Here is a 22,099-nt window from a genome sequence, read left to right as displayed (position 1 = left end):
GTAATGGAAAATAATTGCTTTATACAATCATGAAGTCTCATTACTGAAAAGCTAAACGTTTAAAGGACTGAAGTAGGAGAACAGCAGCAAAAAGCTGCAGTAGTTCTGAGCACTTAGTATGTGATCATTATGTATTTTACACCTTGTATCATTATTTGTCCTGGTACAAAGTGGCACAAAATCACACACAGCTGCACTATGTGACAGAGTACTGATATCAGAAGCAGAGTATTTTTTGCAGTCCACCAAAAAAGTACTGAATGTAAGAAATCACAGAATAACTTCAGGAACTATATAAAGGTACTTGCAGGAGCTGCTGTAAAACTAGATAGTCCATTTATATATCAGCAATATAGCTGTTATTTTATTATAGTTGAAGCCATAATAAACAATGAATTTGGCTTAAGTAAAGCACACAAAACAACTCTGAAAGCCAGATCCAGTGTTAGAAAAGTAAACACATCTGTGTTGCCCCAATATAAACTATTGGAGGGTAAACGCTCTGAAATATTAGGTGCAAATTACCTCTGAGGTTCTACAAGGCCCAGGTAAAGGCCTGTGGCAACAATCTTCCATAGTGAATGAGCAACATTGCACATTTTCTTGATTTAATCATATTTCTAATGCACTTTCTTAGTATTCACTAAATAGGCTCAAACATGGTGTAAATCTGCAAGACTGGACAAATGAAACTCAATTAAACGTAGAGAATAGCAGTCTTATTAATTTCTGAGTAGTTTAATTATAAAGAAATTGATAAGAATATTTAGACATGTCAGGTTTGGTTAGTACAAATTACATTACTAAAACAAAATGAACTTTTAAAGTCAAATGTACTGCTCCAGTATTCGGAGAAGCACAGTGTGACTGCAAAGACAATTCTTTGATCTTACTGCCTTGATCAGCTTCTGTAGATTCAGACTAATAGCATCAGTCTAAAAAAGTGTTTAGATATAATAGGTTAGTAATTTAAATTGCAATTTATACAGTTGTAGTTTTTCATAACAGTCCTTTATGACCATCTTTTTCTACATAATTCAAGTGTAAGAGGCAACATATTTTTCTTTGAGAGAGAATTTTTTCACATTTCATTCATCTGGCTGGGCTGAAATATTGGTGGGCCTTAACACAAAGAGCCTTGTCAGGTTTCTCCTCTGCATTTTGCAAGGTAGACATTGAGCTTTTAAAATTAAATGGTAATTTAATTTTAAATTAAATTATTTAGTCAAGAAGAGAGAACTTAGAAAACAAACTTAATCTTTCTTAGATAAGCACTAACCACTTAGTCACTCACAACAACAATGGAATTCAGCTTTCCAGGTCTTCCCTACCCATTTACCTCTTCCTTTACAAAGAGGAACTCTTTACCAGTTCAGTGTCAAAAAGCCCACAGAATCTGTTGTTTCACTTCATATTTCCTTTCTATCTGCCAGAGCACCAGATCTTCATAGATGTGATGCAAGTTTTCTGAGTATGGACTTGGGTGTTTTAACACTGCTTGATGTAATTCTATTCCAATATTTAGAAAAAGACATAGTATCTATGTGAGGGTGATAATTCGCCTTCTAGGCCTTTAGTATGTAAGATTATTAACATTTCTTAGGGAATGTGATTATTTAATTACCCCAAACTGGTTTTGCACAGAAGCTTTTAAAATTTTTGGTATTCTGGTTTTTAATTTTATTATATTTTGATATGCTTAAAACATTTCAGAAGACTATGAATGTAGCAATGCTGTGCCGGTGTTCAAATGGCTGAGTGAAATGAAAAGGTCTTTTGCCATACATGCTGTTGATGTAAGACCTAGAATCATAGAATTATAGAATACTTTGAGTTGGAAAGGAACTTCAGAGGTCATCTAATCCAGTCATGCTGCCATGGCCAAGGACACCTTCCACTAGACCAGGTTGCTTAAGGCCCCATCCAACCTGGCCTTGAACACTTGCAAGGATGGGGCATCCACAGCTTCTCTGGGCAACCTATTCCAATGTCTCACCACTCTCATTGTAAAAAAATTCTTCCTTATATCTAGTCTAAGTCCACCCTCTTTTAATTTAAAATCATTGCCTCTTGTCCTATTGCAACAGGCCCTGCTGAAAAAGCTGTGCCCATCTTTCTTGTAAGTCCCCTTCAGGTACTGGAGAGCTGCAGTAAGATCTTCCCAGAGCCTTCTCCTCTCCAGACTGAAAACCCCAACTGTCTCAGCGTGTCTCCTCAGGAGAGGTCTTCCATCCCTCTGATAATTTTTGCAGTCCTTCTCTTAACCCACTCCTACAGGTCCACGTGTTTCCTGTGCTGAGGATTCCAGAGCTGGACGCAGGACTCCAAGCTGGTTCTCATGAGGGCAGCACAGAATCACCCCCTATGTCCTTCTCCACAGGCCTGCTCTCAATCTCTTCACTCCCCACTTTTAGTAATCTCATCATTTCTTCAGCTTCCAGTTTTTAAAGAAGTGTTCCTTATATGTATATTTATTCCTTAGTTATCTCATGTAAAATATGGATTTGTAGAATAAAATCAAATTTGTTTTTATGTCACTGATCTTTAGTACCACCATCATTTAAGAGAATTTGCAAATCTCAATCCATCAAAAATCAGATGTACAAACTGCAGAAAAGTATATATATATAAACTATAAATCTAAAGATATATAGATATAAATATATATATATATATATATCTGCAGCCATCTTCTAGTTATGTAGGTAAATTATTTTAGCAGTGCAGTATATAGAAAAGAAATGGAAATAATCCTCTTATTGTAGTTTGAGAAATTAAGGATAGGTTGAAATTCTTGTAATGATTAAAGTTTCATGCTTACATGTGTTTTCAGGTTATATCTTTCTGATTCTTTAAATCAGTAGTATCTATTGCTTTCTCTTATGTTTTTCAAAGATAAATAAGGAGTATTTTTGATCCAAATTTTCATTCATTTTATACATTTTTGTCCTTTAGTGGAATCTATGGCAACAGCACCACCAGAAGGCAGCTTTCTGTGTATCTTTCATTTTGAAATACCTGTGATGTTTTGCATGGCAGGGTAGGGTATAAGCATGTTAAATAGTGAATTTATGTATCGAAGTAATATTTTATATATAAAACACATTTTTAGCTAGTTTTTTTTTTCATCACTTACCATTGTTAGTCTGATTTCCGGATTCGTTAGAGTCATGTTACTGACTGATGAATCTGAGAAACCATCGCGAATGTAAAGGCACGTAGATCAATCATATTGCTAAGTTGCAGTTAGAGCAGATGTCATTAAACAACTATAAAACGGATATACTAAAACTGTATTTTTATATTCTGTGGTAGTTTACCACAAACTGAATATATGCTGTCAGGAGAAAACATTGAAATGTAAGTTATTTAGCAGCTGCTGTAAACTATGACAGGCAAAAAGGAATAAAATCCGTCTGAATCTTATACATTACCCAGCATAGCCATCAGTTATAAATATGAAAAACTTCTATTTTAAAATAGATTTACTTTGAAGGGGAATTGTAAACCCATGCAAAATGTGTGTGGGGTACAGTTTCAAATCAATAATATGTGTATGCAGAACTAAATATTTCAAAAGATTTTATTTGAACCATGTCTTACCTGAATGTTTCCTTAAATCTTAAGATCTATGAAGATCCACATTAGTTTTGCAACACTATGAAAGACACAGTTCTATGTATTGCAGAGTTTATTGGGAAGTTTATACCCACACATATACACATTATCCAAGAAAATTTGCAGAGCTTGCAAAACATTTCCACTTAAATGCCTTAATTTATTCCAGAGATCCAGTAAGACCTTCCTGCCTGTCAGGGAATTGTACCATTCAGCTTCTTGGATAGTTGTTTCAACACTTCAGGCACCACTTCAGGTATAACACAAACATTCTGGAGAAAGATCATCTCTAAGGGAATTCACTGCTTCTGAGTCAGAAATGCAAAGGAGAAGGAAGATTCTCCTGGATTGCTCATTGATATATCCTGGAAGCTTGTAGTGGTATAATGCTGCATTAGCAGACTCCATATTACACTCACCACTTGTACCCATCTTTCAAGTAAGGAGTACTCACAGAGAAGAAGGATTACTTGTTCCCAAAGCAACTTCCTAAATATAAATTCAGTCACATAAGTCTTGATCTGCAAAATATTTGAAAGAGTACTTCCAGGTTCATACCTAATTTGTGGAAGGTCTCCTGGCCTCTTTTGTGAGTTTTCAGAAAAGGAAACCACTTAACACAGAAATGGTGTGGAAGAACTGAAGTCTGACAGACAAGAGGACTGATATTTAAACCCAGTATTATTCCAACTGAGAGCTCAGTTTGACAACCCCTGGAGGGATCTGTTCACATCAAGTCAAATTGAGAAACTAAAGCAGAATATTCTTTACTATGAAATGAGGCTAAAAATTATTTAGACAGATATTCTGGTTCATAGACTGACTAATTCACTTTCTGTCTCGTCCTCAATCTTCCACTAGCCATCATCTGGGAATTGCACTATCCACCACCAGGCAGTGAGTCATATTGGGCAGTAATTAAGATGTCATTCATCCCAAACATATATTTTACAACAATGCGTCTCATTTTCTGAAACCATGAGAACATGCTCATTTTTATAGTGATTTCTTTTTCAAAAAATTGCTTATTAATTTTTTGTCATTTAATATACTAAATTGTACAAGTCTTGTTAATGTATGCTTATATTTTCACTCCTTGTGCATCCTATGCATTTGCTTCAGTGATTTGTTCAGAACCACTTTTGAGGTGTGTGATAATGTCAGGGAGAGTACTACATATGTTCTAAGAGAAAAGGTATTTATGAATTTTAGAATTCTTGAATTTTTATACCAGTTTATGAATATTGATCTTTCTTGCAAAACCAAATGTAGTTTGAAACCTTTGGGGCACGTATTTGAGACGGGTAGGTCTCAAGATTTGAAGAATGTGGAAAATTGCCATCTTTTGTGTGAATATCCATACTATTGGCTCAATCTAGGTTTCAGAGGTGAAGTGACATCAAGAATCATATGTGCTTCAGCAAACTTCATTTGGGACTGTTAAGCTTACTGTTAGTGGTGCTTCTGAGAGAGGAATCTGCCAGCCCTCTTAGTGCTGGCTCTGTATTTTCTTCAGAGTGGTTGGTGCTGCACAGGTCCTACTTAAGAGTTCCTACCAGGCTTCCTAGATACCTTCAGTCTGACAAGACTTTGCCACCCTCCATCTCTGAAATTTCCTGACTCTGTCCCAACACTCTCACAGGCAGAAGAGAAATGACTTTGTGGTTGACTCTTTAATTCATATGCATTTCCACCCAAACAAGAATGATCTATTCAGTTATACTTTTGCACAGTTTGAATATCAGTTTTTAATTTCACAGATGAGAAAAGAGACTGTAAAATTCTAATATCAGAAGTTGTAAATGTGTATGCTCATACAAGATCTCTTACATACCCCTAAACATTCTATTATTTTTTGTTTTCCATAGCTTGTCAGTCAGGAGCATCACTATCAGAGAGAAATGAGCCCACTTTCTCATTCCAACCCACGGTAAGATTCCATTTATAGCCCCGGCAGTAAGGATTCAGTTAGAGTGTTCTGAATATTAAATGTGACATTCTTTGATTTAATCTTCAATCTCTTTTCAATTGCAACCTCCTCTCAGAGGGCTTTATTGCTCGTTTTAGTCATTGTCTGCAGGATGTCTGCGCTGTCCGGGAGCGCAGAACTGAATTCTGCATGTTTTGGATGTACCACTGTGTATTTAAAGTGTCTGACACGGGCCTTGCTCCTACATCTGCTTTGATGCATGATTCAGCAAATCGTCCTCATCTGACATACACACACTCTCATCCATTGCTTTCTCCCTCTCTCCCTCTCTGCTCTGAAGGTTGAGAACTAGAGTTCTGTATGTGACTGTAGGTGTCAGGGAATCCATTTGTTCCAAAAGATTTTAATGTTATTTATTGAGAAAGTTGTGGGTTTTTTTCAGTAAATAGCCCACTGAGGAGAGGGTGTTACAACGCTGGGGGTAGTTCTAAGGGATCCTGTCTACAGTATATTTTGTCTGTCAGGTTTTTAGATTGATCTGTTTTCTTTGGAATCAGCAAGAAAATCCCTGTGACTTCAGTGTGAGGTGAGATGAAGACAAGGGAAGAAGATGTCTGGGGAGAATTAATCAAATTGAGAGTATTGAGACAATCAAGATTAATTGTCCAGTTTCAGAACTGCCTTGTACCTGTGAAACCCCTAACATCACTTTGTCAATTTTTTAACTGCCTGAGCAAGAGGTGTACTTATTTTAAATAGCAGTCCTATTTTACTTTCCCCTGGTGTCATTAAAGTGGATTTTGTTTGTCCAGGTTTTAACTGGGCAATGTATGTGTTCTTGGAGGGGTAGGAGGAGAGGACATTTCAGATACAACTTCTTTATGTTTTGTCAACAGTCTGAGATGTTTTATGATAGCACACTGCCAGGCAGTTGTGCAGGATATTATGTGTTTCTCCTCACACAGATGTTTTCAGCCACTTGTCTCACTTGCCATCCATATTTTTATGGATTTAAAATCTTCTGGTTAGATTTTATGATGTGAACACTATGAAACTTTCTGTGCAAGTTCACCCAGATGCATCAGTTACTGTAATGTGCAGCCAAATGTGTCCTATTGCACAAAATATATTACTGGATTTAAAGTATAATCCTGGATTCCTGTTCCCTTTCACATGTAAATAAAAGTGCTTATGTTGGTCTAGAACACCTCTCTGCCTTGGGTGATGGCTATCAAAGGGACCTTAAGAATTGTTGAATGGTGAAGTGGACAGAGACACTTGACTGTAGTTCCCAGAGTACAACAGCAGGTACCTTGAGACTGCAGCTTGGACTCTTTATTCTAAAACCAGTTTCACACTTCTGATAACATTAGAATTGCCTGTATCTTAGTGCAAGCTACATAGTTAGTTTTCTTTTTGCCCATACATTGGTTGAGTCAGGTTTCCTTAAGTTATTTTTATGCATGTGCCAAAGCAATTTGGTACTCGATACATTTTATATACTGAAAAACAGAATAAACACCATTATCTGTACAAATAAAGTGTTTCATCATATAAGGTTAATATGATCAACAATGAAAACTTGTATTTCCATGTAGTAAAATTTAAAACAAAATAGTATAAATTACGACTTAGTTCATATGCTGTTTTAATCCAGTACACACAGTAGACTTAAATTTCTCTAGAAATCATTTTCAAGAAATGCAGGTGAAGTATTCATAAAACACCTGACTTGCAAGTGCCTCATAAATTCAGTAGCCCTTGTGAACTGCCAGAAAAGCATTATTGGGCTGTAAATACAGAAGATGACAAAATTATGAGGTCAGTTTGCATCATGATATAAAAACTGGGGATGATGTGACTTGAATACCATTATTCACATCATTACCTTTCTTTTATAGTAGAAAACTCAGTAATGTTTTTCACAGAGGATGTGTACCTAAATGAGGGAGATAAAATTAATGGTAATTCTATAACTTACTCCCTAAACTGGTTTTAAAGCCAATTTTAACAACAGTTATGAGCAACTAGAAAACATCTAAAACTTTGTAAGCCTGCTATAGTTATGTAGGGAAAACATAGAATATTTGAAAAATTGATACATCCTTTTTAGAAGTGTGGGTGTAAATGCCATGGCAAGAAGACAGTTCTGTGGTGCATTTACTGAATCAACAAATTGTTGTAAAGGGTGATAAAGAATTTGACACATCTCCAGTAACTTTAAAAAGTATAGTAGTGATATTTTCTGGGAAATGAAAAGAGACCAATCTGGAAGCTATTGTCCAGTAAATGTAGGTTCTGTCCGTAATAAGATAAAAGAACAAGCCAGGAAAGAAAGCTCCTGTGAAGATAATGGAAATTCAGTCAATAAAGAGACCCAGCTCGGCTCATTGTCCGTTGGTTCTGCTGGGTAAGGTCATAAGTCTGCCAAGGGTATTGCTGCTACAATACAAATCAGCTCCACATCGTGCTGCTCTGCAAGGCAGAGAACCAGTTAATGAAAGGAGACAGGCAGGTACAGAGGCTACAGAGCCACAAGAGCGAGAGGATGTGAAGTGTTCAAGCCTTGGCCGTGCACTTCCCACTGACTGATGCGCTGTGTGGCCCTGGAAGAACTTCAGAATTGCTTTCTTCTCTCCAAACAGGAAGCTGTAACTATCCAGGTTACTTCTTCCTCCAGTGCAGGAACTGGGAATTGCTGTGTAACCTGTACTTAGTAGATCAGTACTGATTATTGGTAAAATTTAGATTTATTAGTTATAAATTATATATACATATAATAAACACCTCTTTCTGTAACTCTCACCACTCTGTTGATCTCAAGAAGTAAATTATTTCTTTTTCTTCGAAAGTTTCTGCTAGAGAAGTCTTTTTTCGGAACCTATTGCTGCCATATATATTGCCATCATCATGGCACCTGAAATTTGCATAATTTGCATCATATCAGTGATTCCAGCACAAAAACACATCTACTGTAAACTCCTGAATCTAAAAGTACATTCAGCTTTGAGACTACCATTCAAGTACTCTCATCCATCCCAGATGAAAACTAAACATTCCAATAGCTGGTGCATGTGTTATTATACCATTGAGAGATTCTGTAAGATTAAACTCACCTACAAAATGGTGCAATAAAAGAAGGATTGTAGCTATAACATTTATTTGCACTACACCAGAACCTTTCCAACGTGTATGCTCTGAAATTCAGACACAAAAGGTCTTTGTCTCCTGTATTTCCAAGCAGAGGTTTGAACAGCAGAATAACTTAGTTAAGAAGCACATTTAAAGATTGAATTTTGCAAACAAAGAAGCATATTTATTTTTATGATTCATTATAAGATCAAGGCTATACAACCCCATTACTTTTGCAAAACAGACAATATTACATTATCAAGTATTATAAAATTACACAACAGTTGTCAAAATAAGTGAACAAGAACAATGTATCACAAAATGTACTTCGGTTTTTATTTTACTTGTTCAGTGACTTACCCACAAAATAGAGTAATTTGCAATAGATCTCCCAGTCGTTAATCTGAATTAGCAAAATTCTGCTGCATTTGTCAGGCTATAATGTGCATGAAAAAGAACATGACAAAAGAAGCAAATGGCACAGGAACCACCTAATTGAACAGGTTACATTGTTTAATCGTAATGGTAAAGGGCTTAGCTGCAGAAAGGTTGTTCAGAACCAAGTGGCTAACACATAAAAGCTTGTTAAAATAATCCAAAAATGGCTTTCCCTTGTATGGGAGTCTGAGAACATGGAAACATGGCAGCATATACACTAAGGGTTTCTATATAAAACATGGCAAATACTTTCAAACATGCTGTATTATCTTGTTATATCTGTTCTTTCTGTGTTAAGATAGTTTCTCTCTTTTTTTCTTTTTTCTTTTTTTTTTTTTGTATCTTCAAGACTAACTGAGAATAATTTTTATTGGTTCCACACTTTTCCTGGATATTCCTGGGCTGTTCAAACAAAGTTGTCTGGCCTTGCTTTTACACAGAGATGGAGAATATGCAGTAAAATGTTTTACAAGCCTCTCAGATATCTTAGATTGAAAGGAAGAGATAGGTGTTATCTCCTAAGAAGTCTGGAATTCCCCCTGTTCCCAGACTGTTGCAATCTCTTTTTCAGTACTCAGTTGAAACTATATATTTGTTCCTCTGTTCTTCTTCTGAACTTGAAGCTTACTTAAATACAGACAAATCAGACTCCTTGACCAACATTCCATATACATACAACATTTTCTTTCAGAGAAAAACTATCTGGGTTTCCCAGGGCATAGGAGCCCACACCTCCCTTCCCTGCTATTCCAGTATCATTTGTGCAAGACTGACAAAACTGGATGTTTTTGGAAAATTGAACTAAGGTAGCATAAGTGCTTACTTTGTGCTGATGATTAAGTTTCCGATTTTGTGCTGTCCCATTTATTGCATTAATATAAAAAAAAAAAAATCTGAGTTTTCTTGCAATTTTTTTTCTCCTTTTCTGAAAAAGAGAAGTAGTTTTTCCATACTAAAAGAATTCAATAGCATCACCTTTAACAAGTTTGATAATACTGAAGTTAGTGCTCTGCTGAGTCATGTCTCGCCTCCTTACCATCCATTAAAAGTTGATGGGCTGCAGTCAACATCCAGGATGCACAGAGCAGTAGGATGCTCCCGGTGGCTGGCTATGAACAAAGATTTGTTAGGTACTAGATTCGGGTGCTTCCTGAACTGGTGAAACATTAAAATATAGTTTTAAAAATTAATGGTTTATTTAATTGTTAAAAATGTTAAAAAAGGAATTACATCCCACCTAACGAACACTTCACTAAATGTGAAAATCCATTTGATTCGCTGATCAATGAGTATCTAATGTAGTTACTGGAATCTACTTGCTGAGGTTAGATTAACATGAAGGAATTTTAACACACCTTTGCAAATCCATTACTTCCAATTTATACAGCTGGTCCTCTGATAAATTAATCAAAACTACCAAGGAAGAAAGAACTAGTATTTTATTTAAATTAGATGTTAAAAGACTAGGTTTCTCTGTTAGTGCCATTTGTATTGCTAGTGAATATGGAGACTATAATCTAGACAGGAAGCTAACATGGTGATGAACTAGAGGTTCAGTCTTTAAGTAAATCAAATGTTCCTTCCATTTAACAGAAGCTGTGATAGAAATGTCATGTATTTAACTACAAAACATTGACCAATAGCACAATATCTTAATTACTAAGATGTTAAACCTCTAGATTCAAGTAATTTGTATTTTTAGACTGATGTAGATGGCTGTATATGTTTTTAGTAACCTACACAGTTTCAACTTTGGAAATGAAAGAACTGGAAAGCATTAACAGGTCATTTTCAGCACATACTAGTTAGCATGATTATACTGTACACATTTGCAATAGCACCTTACACTATCTAAATATCTTGTTTAATAAAGTAGCATTCACATCTCCTTTGTTATCCTTGAATCTAATCTAGCACCTGTAAGTGCTAGAACCCATAATTCATTTACAGATTAAAGACTTTAGGAGAGATTCAAGTGTTTCCTGCACAATTGCACTTGTACTTTTTGTGATCTCGTGTTTAGTTACTAATTCACTGACAATTAAATGGTTTTATTTTTAAGGAGACCTCAGCCTCCAGTGCAGGTACAGTGTTTGGCACGCTGGACTTGCTGAAGTGGTTTGGAGGAAGGGAAAAGGCATTCTCTAAATATGCTTGTGATTTTCTAAATCTTGGTGCTAGGAAAGAAAGAAAGTTCCAGTAAGGCATACAGTAAATGAAGATATTATGTATTAGGGATGGAATGAATCTGTCACTTTGACGGATTGTGAGGCAAAGAACAGATTAACAGATTACTCATAGTCAGAATGCAGCTCACTGTGAAAAATGTGCAGGAAATGATAAGTGTTGGTTTGTGCTGATTTAATGATATTTTGAAACTACAGTAGCACTCCAGGAGAATAATACAATGTAGCTCATGGCTTGCTTTTTTTTAATCATCAGTGTATTGCCAGATTGCCCTTAAATACTTCCTAAACTAGAACTTTCAAATCATGGAAAATCATATAAACACATAAATTTATGTTATTTTTCAATATTTTTATTAAAATGTGCATTCCAAAAATTCTTGATTTGTATGTAAAGTATACTCTGTATTCTTTTGGTAGTATTTCTTCTTCTGCTGTGCACTCGCTCAGTTTTTCATTTCAAAGATGCTCGTTTTCCCACCTGGAACTGAGTAGCACTGAACACTTACTGATGTTTAAATTAATATTGAATTTTTGTTGGCTTGTGTCATTTTTATGTAAAAACTTCATGAATCTGCAAAAATTTGAATTGTTTAAAGCATTTTAGATATAATAATGCACAATTTAAGTCTCAGGTGACTTCATAATTATTACAGACATGTAGTTCCAGGACCTGAAATTTAGTTTCAACACATCTTCAAATAATATAATTGCATTTTGTGCATAACTCAAATCTCATTATTAATAGCCTACATAAGTCCTTTCTTCACTACTGGAGCTATCACTGAAGAGTTTATTTCTATTAAAAAATAAACCCAATGCTCCCATCATGCATACATCGTTAATATATTTCAAAGCAGAACCCAAATAAATAGGTGTATGGAGGTAATCTGACTTAGGTTAATAAACTTATACATGTGCATGAAGCTCAGCAGATATGTAAATAATTAAAAATTCACACCTCTTAATCTAGAGGAGCTTAACAAGTAACTCATGCTCCAGAAAAGACATACTGGGAAATAGGTGAGGGGTCTTACAAAGCTGGGTGACTTAATAATTTATCTAAGAACTGAGATGCTCTCTGCTAAACTTTCTGAAATAGACACAATTAAAATTACAAACAAGAGAAAGGAAGTCTTCATCTTAGCTGAACTGAATATTTAGGCTGTACTGAACCACACTTTTGATATGAGCCGGTAGTTTGCATTCAGTGCATCATAGTAAGATGCCACTTACTTTCAGCATTTGCAGCAGAATATGCTTCATGTGCTATAGCTGCACAAGATGTCAAGAATTGTTCCTTTTTTTTCCTTAAAGTGTTTTTACACTCCTGATTCATACCTTGGCATTCTCTGGCCCTTCACAGAGTTAGTCAAATAATCCACTGTTAAAAAAAAAATTAGTTCAGCAAATGTGCTCCTCTTCCTATCACTCAGGCACAAGTTAGTTCTCCTGTCATATTCATAAAGATTTACTAAGTAGTTTATGCAGTTAAATACCATCTTTTGTGGTTTTAGTGATTGTGCACTTCAGATACTTAATAGTCTGACAATTTGAGGTCTTTGTAACGATACAAAACTGTTGTTTTTACATTTCCTGTGTTGATGTAATGTAGGCCTTTTTAAGCATGCTACAAGGCTGAACAAATTTCAGTTTCTCTGTAGATTGTTGGATGAAACCATACTAAAACTTTGAAGCATTTCAATTTTGTTAATAACATGGATTAAATGATCCCATTGATTTAAGTAATACAAATTTAATGCAATCCAAAAGAAATGCAGTAAAGTATGGTGTCTCAGTTCACAACAATGTTAAAAATCTTTATACTAAGTGATTTAGCATTTTTTCAGTCTCCCAGTCTGCAAAATTATCTGTAAAAAAACAAACTATCAAAAGTGTTCATTAAGATTTAAATGAAAACCTTTTGATTCTAACGATTCCTGTTGGTGGTGATAATTTTGATACATTGCTATTGATAAGTTCTACTTAATAAAGCATCGCTAATTTTCTCAACAGATTTTGCTGATGAATGCTATTTTTCTGGGAAATTTAACGTAGTATCATAAAACTTCATGAAACTGAAAACCGTGTTCAGAAGTCCAAAAGATTCTTTTGCTTTCCATCACACTTCAGCTGTCATATGATATTTCAATATATTATTATCTGAAAATATTTTTTACAGAATTTTTAAGTAATTTTTTAAGGAAAAATATAACAAGATTATATAAAAATTGTATTGCATTTTGGTGTGGAGAATATCTTTCAGAATGATGAAGAATGTCAGTGCAAGCATTAAAGGTACATGATACTGTGAGAGTGTGTGGAATTTATTCTGAGTCTTCCTACAATTCAGCTCACAATGTCAAAAGACAATATTTGGCATTCCACACTGTTACCAGGAAAGCTCTAGATAGTTTATTGCACATTGATTGTATCGATTACAGCTGGAGGCATTGATAGCATAAATAGAGTGTCTTTAATTAGTCAGAATGTGTGATTAACTTTTCTGGTTTAAGGAGATAATAAGTTCAATAACTTCAATAGGTTCTCCAAAAAGTATATTCTTTTTCAGTCAGAATAAACCCACAATAAACGCAAACAGAGGCCACAGTCTGTGATTCTCAGAATATTGCCAGTTGTCTCCAGGCTGGGCCTTGACCTTTAATCAAGGTCTAACAAATTTTTCAAGATGTTTTATTAAAATTAACCCAGACCCTCTGTCTCACACATCCACACACACACATACTTCAGTTGCTTCCTAAAAGTAACTGCAGATTTCATTGTGGAAAAGTCTGTTGTGACTGCCAGACTCCAGCATCTGTCAGAATTATACTGCAAACCCACTTATTCTCTACTGCAATTTTGCCAAGAAGATTTCAGCACACATGAGATTTTATTTAAAATTTCTTTTCAGGATTTTAGGAAAGGTTAATTTTGACATTGCTAGCTAACTTGTGGAAGTAATGTTAAGTCAACAATTAAACCCTAATACAGTAATGTTTTAATTACTTGTCTTGGTGAGAGAGGCTTGAAAGGCAAAATGATTTGTTTTTCTTGGGCACTGAGAAAAAAAAACATGATCTGAATCTGGACTTCCTCAGTAGGAAATACTGAACTTGCCAGTACATCTCTGTTGCCTCTATCATATATAAAAACTCCTTTACCTCACTTCAGTACATCAAAATCCCTGTATCTTACCCTTGGACCTCCTAGAGAGAATAGTCATTCATCTACTGAACCAGGTGCATCAAAATAATACAAAAATTAAATTTAACAACTCCTTTACACCAAAATTACTCCAATAAATGAAGACAAAATCAGAGATAAAATCACCCAGCTACTCACAAATCATGCTGTCTCTGATTTCCCAGACTTGAGATTTCAGGCAGATCTTCCAGAGATGAGACTTAAAACTAAAATTCATCAATTTCCTGAATAATAAGAACTATTAATTTAGCAGAAATACTGGTTTGACGACACATTATTACCTCGCTCCCTCAATGTTCTCTAAATGAATTGCCTCTTTCTTTTCCATTGCAGGTAATTGCCTTATTATCTTTCTTTCTCTCTTACTAACATCCTCTCTGTTTTACAGGTACCAACTATTTTCTTTAGAAATTCTCTGATACACGCTTTATATGAAAAACACGTATCTTTAAACTCGTCTGTTTTGTGCCAGACTTGTAGAAGTGCACATCTACTCTAAAATTGCTTTACTCTTGTAACTCTATTTGTTGGTCTGAGTGAGATAATTCTCTTTAGAAGCGAGCACTCTTTCCTCTGTCCTTGCATCACTTTGTGTTTCAGTGCAATTGCAGAGAATCAGGTATGTGATGATGTTTTTTGCTCTCAGACCACATCCTATGAGCGTGGTCAGATTCCAGTCTTAGGCCTGTGCTGGCTGATTCTGAGGCAGATCAAACCACACATGCAAGTGGCAGAAATGGAAAATGCATTCTTCCACGCCACTGGATGTCAGCATGCATTTAGCTGTTATTCCTAAAAACTTCTGAAGCTTTGGTGTAAACAAAGCCTTTGGCTGTATTCAGGGAACGCAGATATGGTGCGCTGACAGAGAGCTAACAATGAGAAGTCTGGGCAAGCATATTGCTGTGTGCATTGCTTGTACCAGGTCTCACTGGCATTAGCTGAACAGCAGAAGAGGAGGAGGATTGGTTGTGAAGTTGGCCATATATGTGAAAATAATACAATGGTGTAAAAAAAATTTTGACGTATGTTTTTTACATTTTGAAATGATGGAAAATTCAATATCTCCTCCTTTAAATCTGCTGTACTACTTGCTGGATTTCTACACCAGTAGTTCTGTTTCCTGAGGCGGAAAATTAGTTTTTTCCGTTTTGACTGCAAACAGATAGGTGGTTGTCCCCTGATTCACCCCAGATTATGCGTACATGCCAACAGGAGATGATGTGGAATCAATAACATATCCAGAAGTAGCAGAAAAACTAACAAAACAAAAAAAAAGTAGTTGGCATATTTTAGCAATTACACCAGATGACAGAGCCTTGCCACATTTCTCTGACAGAAGCAACGTGTACATGAGATCATGAAGGGTTTTCAGAAAGCAGAAGTGAATTACCCTTTTCCTTTGGTGTTGGACAATTGAGTTGAGACAATTACAGCCTGGCAATGCGAAGAGAACTGCCAAGCTTTGGAAAAATTCATCCCCTTTAGACAAAACCATGGATGTTGAAGTTACCTCTTCAGCTGTGGCTAATCTCCCTGGCCTCTGGCACAAGCTCATATGCATAATGTTTTTGTGCCAGTTGTTGGAACAGCCATGGCCAGCCATAAGTTGAATCAACCCCCAAACAAGTTTAATTTACTCCTTAGAGCTGCAGTGCTCCCATGACCATGAAGCAAACATATAGGAATTTATCCCCTTCCATTCTTCTTGCCTTGCAGTGAAATAGGTTGGTCAAAAAGGATGGATCTGGTTCTATCAAAATGAGATGATTCACTGAGGTCCCTTGAATTCTGTGTTCAAGTGTTGACTGGCAGTTATTTAGTCTAGTTAATGATTATATGGAAGCCTTAATGTGTTACAGATCTTCACTGCTGAAGAGGAGAGATGAGAAGGAAACATCAGCTATGCACAGATTAGCTTCCTGTGCAGAGATCAGCTTCATGCGTGACAAGAATTGCAAGACATGGGCACCTGCAAAAGGAATGTCTTAACTTTGTTACTTAGATGTGTCCTTCCAGGGCAGTCTTTCTCTGATTGATAGTATAATATGAGTGACTTTGTCACTGAACTGCACTTCAGTTTGCAATAAAAAACAGACAACAGTAACAATAAAAACAACTGTTCTGTTTTCCTTTCTCTGAGCTGTAACAATCAAAGACAGTGTTCCATACAGTGATGTATGTGAAATGACCATTGAACTTTGCATGAATGTCTGATAACATGAAAACCATTTTTAAAAGCTATCACAGTAATGTCCAGGAGAGACAAAAATTGTCCATTAAGTTGAATAGGTGGAAGGGACTCTCTTCTCTATGATAAAGGTCACATCAAAATTTTTTTCTGTGACAGCTGTGATGAATCATGTCATTCTCTATAACAAATTTTTATTTATAACAGACATTTTGTAGCAAAAAGAAATTGGAATAAAGAATTATTTATAATGTATTTACCTAACAATACTTTTCCCATATCAATATTTCCTCTTTGGAAAACTGTTAGTGCCATCCATTTCATGTTTAAACTCAGCTCTTACTCACCAACCATCCAGACAGGGAATGATGCACCACTTATTGTGTTACACTATTACAGGGGCTTAATATTTAATAATTACATTAAATGTAAAGTTTATTGTTATAATAATAAAATCTAGCTTGATTTTGTTTCAGCACATTTGACAACATGTGATTTACTTTCAATATTTTTAATAATAAAAAAATTAGAACAATTAGAAACATAAACTATGCTTTTATGAATAATATTTTGATTTGCATTTTTCAGGGAGTGGTCGAATGTGTTCAGTCCCCCCATCATTCCTGGAAGCCAACAACTGGAAGAGCACACTAAATCTTCAACAAAACAGAATAATCAAAGTAGGAATTTCTAAAGAAAATTAAAAGAACCTGGATAGAAAAAGATTTCTAAATGCTGTTTCTGTGGTGATGGTGTGCTGCCTTTTCAAACTTTTCTGTACCTTTTGATTTCAAGTTCTCTTATTTATTATGCTCAGCTCAAGCTAACAGAGTTTTCCATGCAATGTTATTTGCCTCTGCTAGAATAACGTGCAGTTGCATTTTCCTAATGTTCTGGCACTACACACATTAACTCATAAAAAATGCATCTTATTTGTTTAAAATAAGGAATTTATGCTAATGGCGATGGCAAACCTATGTAAGAAAGAACACAAAGACTGAACATTCTTATTCAGAGGCACAATTATACTTGCATAAGAGACACTTCTCTTATGAAGAAAAATTTCAGATTTACCCTTAAATGAAATCTTAGTGTGATTTCCTGAGGACTGTTGTCACCAGTGTTACAAGCTTTTTTATGTTAATGGTGTTTGCTTAGAGAATGGCAAAGAACTTAACTGAAACTGGAAAGTTAAGAATAAAGAAAATACCTTCTTTTCTGCAAATGCCCTTTTTTCCTATCAGCTGTCTTAGGAAAAAGAGTAGAGTCATCATCATAGAGTCACCATATAAATGGTTTGGGCTGAAAGGGACCTTGAAAACCATCCAGTTCCAACCCCCCTGCCATGGACAGGGACACCCTCCACTAGACCAGGCTGCTCAAAGTCCCATCCAACCTGGCCTTGCACACAATCCAGGGTAGACATCTACATTTTTCTTCAAGTCTTTGGAATTCATTGTGAACTCTCATAAATCTGCCCCATGTATTTTGGCTGCCTGAGGGGTAAAGATGTCTCAGTGCTTTACTGTCTAAAATAAATTATGCCCCTCAAATTGGGAATATTTTCATAGACATATATTTGTAATTGTTTATGACAGCAAAATAGAATTTTGCTGTCAGGAAGGGACCTTGCTTTGAAGAATCAAGTACTATATAGTGTTAAGGGTCCTAAATAAGCCAAGGAGAATTGGGCAGTAATCCTTGAGTTAAAGGCCCGTTGGACAAAAATTTCTAATAGGCCTGGAGAACTTTTTTATGTTAGCATTGTGAAATCGAAGGTTTGCTGCAGTAAAGCTATAATTTTTGTAAATTTTAAAAATTGTGTTATTATCTTTAAAAGCTTTAAAAAAGAAGTCTATTTTGGAATTTGTAATTCTCCTGTTATTCACACTAGGATTTTCAAACTCTTTTGTGAATTGTTCCTAAGCTCATTTTCCTTTAAGCTGAAATGTTTTATATCATGTACTTGTGATTGCAGAAAATGTCTATATAGCATAGCTTTTTGTTTTGGCTTTTTATATTTGTGCCTTTGTTCAGTCAAATTCTGACTCATATATGTACGACGTTTGTAATTTTGAAAACTTCATACAGAAACTTTTCTATCTGATAATAATAACATAATAATAACCATGCAGTTATTTGTACATTCATTTCAGAGTTCAGAAAAAGCTGCCACATGCCTGCCCTGTTCTTTGTTATCTGGGTTTAGACATCTTGATCAAGTCCTTCTCCGCAAAAACAATAGCTCCCCTGATTTTAGTGGGACAGCATTTCATTTAATATGACAGGTATTCGCTGGGACTACCTACCTTCAGCCTTCTTTCAGCCCAGAACAAAAAAATACTCATCCCTCTATAGTGTATATCACAGACCTCAGTTTTCATTTAAAATGAAGGTATTTTCTCACCTAAAATACCGTTTAATTTTTTTAGTGATGTAGGAACAAAAGCTTTGATTTCGCTTTCACCATGATATGCAAATTAAACTGCCAAGAGGCTTTCTCATGCAGTTCTGAATAGCTTCAACCCCAAAAGTGTGGGTGGTAGCAGCATAAACAGCTATGGAGATTTTCGTTGAAGGTGACCTGGTTATCAATTATTGTGGCCATGGGCACTTCATTTCTACATATGGGCAGGTTGCAAACAATGTACCACTCAAAATCAGAAAGATGCCTTCTAATACAACCAATACACATTATCTGAGGTTTTCAGAAGAATATCACTTAATTTAAGTCGTACTTCTGTTTATTAAGAAGAACAGAAGTGAGGTTTTCATAGCTCTGTTCAAAATTGAATACTCCATGCTGATATTGGAAATCTGTTGCAACACTTAAAAATGCCTTGAAGTGCATGTGGAGGTCTGGTGAGATGCTAAAAGAACGGAGCCTAACTTTAAAAACAAGGTACATCTAGAAAACTTTCTCTTCTTGGTCACGTCGTGACCAATAATTCACATGCAGGGAATTATTGCTATGAAGGTATAAATCCAGCTAGTCCTGGATGCAATATAATTCTGGTTTGGTATGAATTCAAGGCACACAAGGGAAAGAGGTATTCTCCTGATGAGTCTGAAGAATTTCTTATTCCTAACTCAAACCAGGGAGTAAATTGAGGGGCCAGTTTTAAGGTAAAGAGGGAAGGAGATTTAAGCTTAGAGGTGAATATAGAATCATTTTGAAGAGAAGCATAGTCAGTGAAAAGCAAAATAATAAAAGGAAGAATGCAGTGAAAATAACAACGTGGTTTCAGGTGAAATTGTAATTCTGTGCAAGGGAGTGAGGCATGAACACTGTTTCTTTGTGTACTGTGATGTGAAGCAGAGAAAAAACATTCAGTTCTTTGCCTTCTTTCAGCATTGCATAATTTTCCCAGGAGCTGCCCAAACAAAATACCTCAGTTAACCTCATTTACCTTCCCAGGCCTGACGAAGCGCCCACAGCAGGGAGGGCATCAATTTGGCATTACCTTCTTACCTTTGCTTACAGTAAAAGACAGTTTCTCTCTGATGGTATTTGTTAATGCTGCTGAGGAAACAAAAATGAAATCTCTTCTGAAGCGATAAAGCTCACACTTTGGTATGCATCAAATGCACCAACCTACTTTCTGGTCTCCAGATAACGTAACCTATATATCGTTGTGTGATCCTGGCTGTAAATAGACTGTGAGCATTTCGAAACTGCTGCCGTTCGCATAACAGGCCATTACTTATTATGAAGTGTTAGGGCATACAAAGCATTCAGCTGGTATTAGCAGCCTGAGAATGGGCTGAACATTTATGGTGAAATGCAAGATACGGATTGCATTCAACTGTGAATTATTTCCTATCAAAAAGGTATATGTCATATAACTTAGATTTAGCTTATATGAAAGGCAGACAGAAAAGAAGCTATAATGTATAAAGCATCTGTAATAAAAGTCTGTATGGCTTTATCAGTGTGTTTTAGGCTAAAGATTCAATTCTGTTACCTGAAAACATTCTTAAATTTTATATAACTTTAGAAAAACCTAGATTTAAAATCTTTATTGTCTGGAAGAATCTCATTTCCTCTCTGATACTGAAAGCTCTTTTGTACAGGTTTACCTATATTGGACATTTAGGTGACATATTGGATACCAGACATTCAAATTCTTTCATTCTTACAGGCCTTAAGTACGCCCTGACTGCCTTTGTTCAGGCTAAAAAATTATTAAGAAGGTTATTGAGGAAAATATCACTTAGAAATACTTTGATCCACTATTAGTAAAGGTACTTCAGGTGAACTGCTCCATTGGACTTCGAAAAGTCCAGTTGTTAAGCAAACTCCAACTGACATCATTTCACCTCAGCCAAGTACAAGTCCTCAGGAATATAATAAAAATGTGAATTGCTGTTATCTTGAAGGTAACAATTCAGAAGTCAGAAGATTATACTTTAAAGAAAAAAAACTCTCACATCTGATAGAAAGGTATTTCCATGTTTTTGTCCGAGGGAATAGGAGTGATTTATTCTTACTTTTTCCACTTCATGCAGGTGAAGATGACTTCAATGCTGAAGAAGATGAGGAAGTTTTGACTCTTCCGTATGATCCATGCCTGAACTGTTACTTTGATCCAAATTCTGGGAAGTACTATTAATTGGCATAGTCAGAACATGAGAGGATCTCATTTTGTATTCAGAGTATCTTTTAACTTCTTGCAAAATGTGACTGAGTATAATTTATTACCTAACTTAAAATTTAAATTAAACAATAGTTTTGCAACCAAATTAATGTATTTCGTAAACAGTGTCTTATTTTTATAGTTTTGTGTTAAGTTGTAATGCAGTGGAAAACTGCATAACATAAATGTTCCTTGTGTCTAGGACAGTTATTTGTTAGTCTGATTTATTTCCAATATTCACAGCTCCCATATGAAGACAAATGAAGCTGGATCAAGAAGGTTGGTGGTATTTATCTGTAAATTATGGTTTTAATCAAATTTAAAAAAACACTAATTACTTGCTTACTGCTTACTTAATTGGTGTGGGCTATCTTATTCTGTAAGATACACAGTGTGTTGTTCACGGGCCTCCATTTCATATGCTCACTCTCTCCTTTCAGTCATCAGAGAAAGTTTTTCCTCATCTTCAAGAAATCCTCTTTAGTTACACGGGATGATGGGATGATGTCAGAGAGGGGGTGGTGCCATGTGTACAGTGCCGAGCACTTCAGGGTCTGTGCTCACGTGAAAATGAAATCCTTATATGAAATTAATAAAATACTGTGCATGTATTATACTTGTTTAATTTTTTTCACTTATTTATTACTGTGCATGAATCCTGTGTACTGGACTTTGGTCTAAAATCCAGTTAATCTGACCCTGACGCCTCTGCACTGCCACGGCTGCTGCTTGGCCCCAAGCAGTGCCTGACATTTCCAGC

General features: G+C 35.7%; 1 protein-coding gene across 2 annotated transcripts in view; it reads left to right on the top strand.

Moving 5' to 3' along the window:
* The window catches only part of CUNH3orf67 (chromosome unknown C3orf67 homolog), a 65,059-nt gene extending 43,610 nt beyond the window's left edge, over positions 1 to 21,449 (top strand). For both annotated transcript variants that reach the window (XM_027882377.1, XM_027882376.1), the window contains 3 exons: positions 5,487 to 5,548; positions 17,291 to 17,382; positions 21,212 to 21,449. In XM_027882377.1, coding sequence (XP_027738178.1) covers positions 5,487 to 5,548; positions 17,291 to 17,382; positions 21,212 to 21,315 — 258 coding nt within the window. In that variant the 3' untranslated portion in view covers positions 21,316 to 21,449. The remainder of the gene's footprint in view (positions 1 to 5,486; positions 5,549 to 17,290; positions 17,383 to 21,211) is intronic.
* The last annotated feature ends 650 nt before the right edge of the window (positions 21,450 to 22,099 follow it).

The sequence above is a fragment of the Empidonax traillii genome, unplaced genomic scaffold, assembly GCF_003031625.1.
Source record: "Empidonax traillii isolate 1590-97213 ecotype Southwest subspecies unplaced genomic scaffold, ASM303162v1 scaffold104:size2570737, whole genome shotgun sequence".
In the NCBI taxonomy this organism is placed as follows: Eukaryota; Metazoa; Chordata; class Aves; order Passeriformes; family Tyrannidae; genus Empidonax; species Empidonax traillii.
Note: the sequence above shows the minus strand (reverse complement) of the source record. Positions and strands in the feature narration are given on the sequence as shown.